This window comes from Babylonia areolata, chromosome 4, assembly GCF_041734735.1.
Source record: "Babylonia areolata isolate BAREFJ2019XMU chromosome 4, ASM4173473v1, whole genome shotgun sequence".
NCBI classification, from domain to species: domain Eukaryota; kingdom Metazoa; phylum Mollusca; class Gastropoda; order Neogastropoda; family Buccinidae; genus Babylonia; species Babylonia areolata.
This window is the reverse complement of record NC_134879.1, coordinates 16,166,863-16,174,925: the sequence shown is the minus strand read 5'-3', so window position 1 is coordinate 16,174,925 and position 8,063 is coordinate 16,166,863. Positions and strand designations below refer to the sequence as shown.

The 8,063-nt window shown below is 44.7% G+C and overlaps 1 protein-coding gene across 4 annotated transcripts in view; it reads right to left on the bottom strand.

The window, feature by feature from the left end:
- Positions 1-1,262: 1,262 nt before the first annotated feature.
- Positions 1,263-8,063, bottom strand: part of LOC143280900 (uncharacterized) — a 10,356-nt gene continuing 3,555 nt past the window's right edge. Inside the window, exons 2-3 of one of the 4 annotated variants that reach the window (XM_076585676.1) lie at positions 5,052-6,640; positions 1,263-1,398 (exon numbers count right to left, since the gene is read on the bottom strand). In XM_076585676.1, coding sequence (XP_076441791.1) covers positions 5,073-6,557 — 1,485 coding nt within the window. In that variant the 5' untranslated portion in view covers positions 6,558-6,640 and the 3' untranslated portion in view covers positions 1,263-1,398; positions 5,052-5,072. Of the gene's footprint in view, positions 1,399-1,717; positions 4,318-4,455; positions 6,641-7,592; positions 7,724-8,063 lie in introns of those variants that run through there. The other 3 variants (XM_076585675.1, XM_076585674.1, XM_076585673.1) reach the window with 3 other exon arrangements.

Here is an 8,063-nt window from a genome sequence, read left to right as displayed (position 1 = left end):
TCGACGCTGTGCATACACCTGCTTCGCTTATCAGGCCTCGGAACTGGCTTGAACGTCTCTATCACAGTGGTGAAGCTTTATGCATTCAATGGTCATGCAAACAAAGATTGACGGTGCGCAGCACAAAGCGGTTCATGTGGCTGTGCGTAGAGTTTTGCCAATATTCCGTCCAATCACACAGACGGACACACGTCAAACACGCACACACACACACACACACTCTCTCTCTCTCTCTCTCTCTGTCTCCCAGAGTCTCTCTCTCCTTCTCTCTCTCTCTCCGGCTCTCTCTCTCTGTGATATCACAATGGAAAGACGTAAAATCGAAGACTGCACACACACACACACACACACACACACACACACACACACACACACACACAAGCATACACACACTCGCGCGCGCGCACACACACACACACACACACTGACACACACACACACACACACACACACACACACACTCACTCATACACACAAGCATATACACACTCGCTCGCGCACACACACACACACACACACACACACACACACTCACTCACTCACTCACTGGCACGCATGCACATATGTACCTAGTGCGCGCACGCGCGCGCGCATGCACAGAGAGAGTCTCTCCCTCTCCCTCTCTCTGTGGTATCACAATGGAAAGACGTAAAATCGAAGACTGCATGCGCACGGCACACACACACACACACCACACACACACACACACACACACACAAGCATACACACACTCGCGCGCGCGCACACACACACACACACACACACACACACATACACACACACACACACACACACACACACTCATACACACAAGCATATACACACTCGCGCGCGCACACACACGCACACACACACACACACACACTCACTCACTGGCACGCACGCACATATGTACCTAGTGCGCGCACGCGCGCGCGTATGCATACACACAGAGAGGGAGAGAGATAAAAACAAACTCATACTCATAAACAAACTGACACACCAGCGTGTTTATCTACGAATGAACACAAGAATCGCTGGTTTCACCAGATGCGAAGTGGAAAAAAAATGAAAGTGTGTGTGTGTGTGTGTGTGTGTGTGTGTGTGTGTGTGTGTGTGTCGCCCCGGAAAATTGAAGAATAATTTCACCACTGAGTCTCTCTGACTCGATCACGGTGTTTTAATGGTTCACAAGAGCAATCCGCTTGCTCGTGGTCGACCACGTTACTACAGGAAGAAATCACATCACTTTCCTCATCTGGCTTCGTCTCACTGACCTTATTTTCTTTTCTTCTTGTTTTGTTGTCGTTGTTCAGTGTTCAGCGTTGTTGTTGTTGCTATTATCATTCATGGATAATTTTCGAGCCCGACACTGAAGGAAACTTCGGGGTTAACATGGCCAAAATCTTAACTTGAGCTCTGGAACAGACACAAACCAAGCAAAGACACCAAATGACAATAATAATAATAAGAAGAAGAACAACAACAACAACAACATCACCCGGGAGCGCGAGTGTGCGGACGGGAGGACTGACGAAGGGAGCAAATCCAATAAAAACAACTTTGTTCCGGTTTCCACTGGTTATCTCCCCAAAACTCTGAGACGCCACCGCCCAAAATGGGGCTGTTCAAAAGCGACAGGTTCACCGAGAGGTTGAATAACAGCTGAAAATAATTTATTAGGCCTGAAAATGTTTGAAAAAGGAAACAATCATAAAGAAAGAAGCAAAAAGTATGGTAAGCTTTGTCCGCATATTTATTGTGAAAGTACACAGCAACATAAATTAACCACATAAAAAATACTGACAGCGTAATTTGCATAACATAATGGTGTGTGTACATACACATAAATATAAATACACATAAATATAATCTGTAAATCAGTACCAAATTGTTTTTGACAGAAGAATAAAAGTTAATAATCCATTGACGGATAATAAGCAAAGTAATCTTTTACTCAACAATAACAGAATGTATCACTTGCATGCACACAGACACACAAACATCACCATCAACACCACAACACACACACACACACACACACACACACACACATACATGCACGCAAGCGCACTTATGCACATTATCACTTTCGTGCATTGTTGTAGTTCACTTCAACCAGAGTTCCCTTATTTGGTCAAGGGTCTGATGTTAACAACTCGCACAAACACACTGAATCTTCTCCATCTGTCGTCCGTGTGTAAGACGTGTGTGTGTGTGTGTGTGTGTGTGTGTGTGTGTGTGTGTGCATGCATGCATGTGTGCATGTGCTGCGTGCGTGTGTACATACGTGCGTGCATGCATGAGTGTGCGTATGTATGTGTGTGCATACATACCCATATGTAATACATATAATTCAGTACCCATAGGCACATATTCAACTGATACTTTTTTTTTCCACAGATTATTCATATACAAAATAATCTCCAAGGAACATTTTGCGCCTGTACTTTTCCACATTTCCGTGACAATAATTGTTATCGAGATTACTAAAATCCAGTTACTCGTAACCACAAATCCAGTCTAAATTATACATACACAAAATATTCTCCAAGAAACATAAGGGGCCCATTTTTTTTCACATATTGGCTAAAATAACCGTCATCGGGATTACAAGAATGCATATATATATATATATATATAGAGAGAGAGAGAGAGAGAGAGTTATCACAAGGGGAAAAGTTTTTTTTACTTTTGTAAATATGAACAAAGAGATTACACTGACTTAAGCTTAAAGATGTCATTTGTTGAAAAAAAAAATTACAAGTCAACATGTGAGTATTCATGTGTATGAATGTTCTTGCAATATTTCATCATGAATGAAATGACAATATTCTACCATTAAACAGGAAGTGTGTGTGTGTGTGTGTGTGTGTGTCTTTGTCTGTGTGTCTGTGTCTGTCTGTGTCTGTGTGAGTCTGTGTCTGTGTGTGTTTGTGTATCTGTGTCTGTGTGGAACAAAGTATCATTTGAAGAGGAATTTTTTAAAAACATAGCAAATATGAACAGAACGCCCCCAAACAGACATTCACATGGCACAAACACCTCAAAAGCTCCTCTCATAGAATTCATCAATGTCATCATTGTTCAAGATCTGACTCTGGTGTTTGCAAATTCAGCTGGTTTCAGCAAAGGCTTGACAATCACTGATTTTAACATACTTCGCATGCTTCAACGTTTTTTTTCCCCCCCTATTTGAAATATCGTCTACCCTTCAGTCATTCACAACAGAAATTGATCAGACTCCAAACTGTCAAACAGTAATTGTTAAACTGATTTAACCCAACTCTTTTAAGTTACAAACATTACTGGTACAGTATTTGAGAGAGACAGACAGACAGTGACAGAGACACAGACAGACAGACAGACAGGCAAACAGGCAGACAGACTGAGATCACATGTGGATATGACCTTCGAATATTCTGACAACAGTTTGTTCGTAAATGTTTGTTGCATGGCCAGCTGCAATGGTCCATACTGAGTGATGAAAATCATAAAATCATGCACATGCACAAAAATGGACACTTTACATGTTAGTGTTTAAAACGTTACCACAAGGAGAATGTTAAAAAAAAAAAAAGAATTTTAAGCTTGTCACATGAAGCTCTCTTAACGTTCACAAAATAACAAATAACAACTGACTCAAGTTATTCTGTGAACTCTACAGCTCAGTGACATGGATTCACAAGGGAAGCCACTATTCGATTATACACATTCGGATAAGTATTGGGTTGCTTCCCTTGAAATATTTCGCCTTTGAAAGTTTCAAGTTTTTGACAAGCAGTAGCAATTTTACGAGTTTTCCGTTCGGAAATGGCACATCTCAAAAACAGTTTAAAGTGTGTATCATTCAAATGATCAAATACCGTTACTTCCATTTCCCTCGGCATTCACTTTGTTTCTTTTCCCAGCAATTTTCACAAAGCCAATTGTTTCTGAAAGAAAGAAAAAAAGAACGAAAAAGTTTCCGACATTTCTTCTCTGCAACTGAGTCAGGAAATTTCTTTTTTGCTGAAACTTCAATATTCGTTTACACACGAAACACTTTCGTTGAACTCGAAATGTATTCACATGTACAAATCTACTCCACTTTCGCCAATTACTGTGTTTGAAATATATTATCACAATCAGACAGTCCCTGACATTCTTTCCATCATCACTCAGAATTGTTCACCATCGAACTCGAAGCGAGCTGGTTTCTTCTTGATCCTTCCACTTGGTCTCTGAGCTGTTGCTGAAGGTGGACTCGAATCGCATATAGACTGAGGCCGGTAGAAATGCAGGCAGATGACCTGCATGCTTGCCTTGATGTACCAGGTGTGGGCTCTTGCTCGTATGCTATGAAGACAACACTGTGATTAGACTAAAACTGGGACTGCCATCTTCTGAATGTGTGTGTTCTTTTGTTTTGTTTTTTTTGTTGTTGTTGTTTTTTTTGTGTGTTTTTTTTTTTTGTTTTTTGTTTTTTTGTTGTTGTTTTTCTTCTGCATCACGCTTAATTAACCTTGCGTAGTAGCAGATATGAACGTCTATCTTCAATTCCACTCGACGGGTGGTCTTAATTGCCCTTGGTATTCCATTTCTTATCACCGTTAGTCTTGATCATGACAGTTGTTCCTTGCTATAGTTCTGACAGTGGTTGTGCACTGTGACGTCGATCAAAGCTTCCCCCCGTTTTGCAAGAGCATCACGGTAAACATGGGGTTGCTTCCCTTCATAAATGAGTAAAGGGGGGAAAAAAGAATTAATGAAGTCGCCAATAATTAAGTATCTATCATCCAGAAGCCTTTAGTTATGAGTAAAGTAGAAAGAAAAAGAATTTAAGGAGTAACCAATATCTTTCTACCATCCAGAAGCCTTCGGCATCCAACTAGGCAATTTCATTCCTCTCTACTCTAGCCTCAGGCCTCTCACTTGTGAATGAACTTTAGGTTTGAGATCTGCGTTAGGAATCGAAGTTATGTGACAATCACGTTTAAGGTGAGACATCCTTTACAAATCGGCTGACAATAATCATTGTTGCCTCAAAACTGCAAATCTGTCCATGTGCCTAGGTTACAGTAGTGACATACCTTGTTCAAACAACCACCGGGTCAGACATGTCCAGAGCACAGACCATCAAGGTCTCTTTGATTCTTCTCCATCACGGCAGCCCACTGTAGATACTCAGCCATCTGCTTTTCAGAGTAGCGGTATTTCTTCCTGAAGTAGCCAGCAAGTCGCTCCCTTCTCTTCTTCATGAGGACGGGGTCGTGCACACGGCTCCCACGTCGCTGACGACTTTCGTGGATCAGCTGCTGCTCGTGGGTCATCTGATCGTTCTTGATGACGTCGTGCGGAAGCTCGGTCCAGGCCACCTTGCCCTGTATGTCGTGAGAGAAAGGGTCTTTGTTGGAGCCGTGCGCTCTCAGCGCGGCGGAGAACACGTCGTGGGTATCGCCCAGAGGGGACAGGAGCAGTTCAGAGGACGCCCAGGCACCGGAGTCGGGCAACTCCGTGTCGAAAGGAGGCGACGTTTCCATCCACTCTCGCAGCGATTCGGGGTCTTCCGTCAAGAAGAAGACGCCGATGTTCCCATCTCCACCCGAGGTTCTCTCCACGGGGTCCAGGTCTCTGTATTTACGCAGCCAGCGCTGAAGGAGAGCCAGGTATTCGTGCTCGTATCGACCGATGTCGGCACTGTCTTTGCTTGTTATATCCTCTTGAAGGGCAAGGACGTCAGCTCTGATACTGTCCCAGTACTTCCATCGGGGCAGTGCCGGGTTTTTCAGCGTTCCCATCATAAAAGGTTTGATTTCGGACTGTATTTCACGCATAGTGAGGCCGGTTTTCTGCAGAGCCTTGATGACATCATACTTCCACAACCCCTCAAAATCAGATGGGTCATACTCACCGGCAGAATCATCATCTTCGTAGTCTTCTTCTTCTGCATCGTCATCATCAATAACGTCGTCATCATCAATATCATCAACATCATCGACGCTCTTGTCTTCAGCGCCAATGTTGGTATCGCTGTTCTGTTCGTCAAGGTTGACCCCCTGCAGCAGCTCACGGATGGTGTCGGATATCCTCCTGCTCTTGTAGTACCCAAGTTTGCATTCCCCGTTAACTTCCTGGTGCTCAGAGGTTTCTTCTACTGGTATATCGTCTGACAAAACTAGCTGCTGCTGAGCGGCACTTTCTGCCGCCTTCTTCTTGTTGTAGGCAACGAAATGGTCCCTGAAGCTGGTGGTGTCGTAGACGTTTCCCTGAAGTGTGATCCACTGCTGCCAGCCCACCTCCCTGTTGTGCTCCTGGATTTGCTGACGGGTCAAGCTCAGCCCGGCGAAGGCTTCCCCACCCCCGTACCCAGTGGGGGACAAGGCATCGCTGTCGTTGTTCTGGCCAGGGCTGTAGCAGGCGGAGTCTGGGCTGCAGCACGGCTTGAGGTCCAGGGTGCTGGGGCTGGTGTAGGAGTGGTGGTGGGTACAGCCGTGATCATGGGGGCTGTTGATGAGGTAGCTGCTGGCGTGGTGGTGGTTTTGCCGCTGGGCGTCATCGCCACACTGATGGTCACGAAGGCTGCCCCAGCTGAACATGGCGAAGCTGACTGACGAGATCTCAATGTCTTTGAGTCACGCTCGGGTTGTGTCTCTGCTGCTGCAAGGTCGTCTAGAGAAATCTGAAAACATGAACAATGCTACAAAGGTCAGTGTGATTCACTGCAATGGTTTTTAATCAAGGTCGCAGTCCCTAATTCTTCTCAGTAGATGCTAAATATGTTGTGGGTTTTTTTTAAATTAACCCCAAAAAAACCGTTAACAGTGATTTCGTGGCTAAGACAGCAACTTTATCATATTTGCATTGTCTTCAAGTCAGTGTCCTAGAACCATCTGATAAACTGCATTTTTCTTTCCTAGTTATAGGCCGAGGTGCATATCATTTGACAAAAAAGCTCAGTGTTGTTGCATCCTATCACAACCGCCCATCTTACACAAACCTGCTCCAACCTGTTATGGCATTCAGGCCCTTGGGGCAAAAGCGTGCGCGCAGAAAAATATAACGAACGATTTTTTTAACCAATGACACAGCTGCGCCACCTGTGCCAGTATCTGAGTCACTGGTAACATTACGGCATTCGATCTGTCTCCTGCCACACCCCACCTCATCTCCCAACACGTTTGGCCTCAGCACCCCCTCTTCCTCATCGGCACGCACACACATTATAATCACACGCACACTACACATCCACCGTACACTGACCAAACACGCGCGTGCGCGCGCGCACACACACACACACACACACACACACACACACAATCACTCACACGCGCTACATATAGATATACACATATTGACCACGCGCAAGCGCGCACACACACACACACACACACACACACACACACTGACTCACACACACACACACACACACACACACACACACACACACACACACAAACTCACTCACTCACTCACTCACTCGCCTAACACACGCACGAACGCGGCACACAATTTAACCGCAGGGCCTATCAATTTACATCACGTGCACAACCAGATGTGACACATCATTATTTTTTTCATTTCTTAAATAAAAGAATTCAAATATCAGGTCAAGCAATCTATCGACTGCACACCTTAGCGTTGTTGCAGTCTGGAAGCCCCCCTTTTCCTACGCAGGTCTTCCGACACTGGTCTGCCAGCTGTGGGCTTTTCAATGCCATGGACGGAAGGAATTTTTACGGGTCCTCCCCTCCCTTGCTACAAACAGCTGTTTGGAATAGTTGTATCACAGGCGCTTGTGTGGAGCTAAAAAAAAATGGTATTAATTGACTGCATGGTTCTCATGGATCGAGAGCTAAATATACCTTTGGAAAACTGAGTTCGTTCCTGTCTAAAAACTGCCGAGTTACAAGCTCAACAATTCACAACTTGATGTAAAGCCCTCAAGACTTTTCTTTCAGTCGCACAACCATCTCTTTTGCCCTCCGGCCTGCGGCACCCCCCGCGCCCCCCCCCCTCCCCCTCACATACACACACACACACACACACACACACACACACACATACAAACACACAAAGATAGAGAGAGAAGTTAAATCAGACCA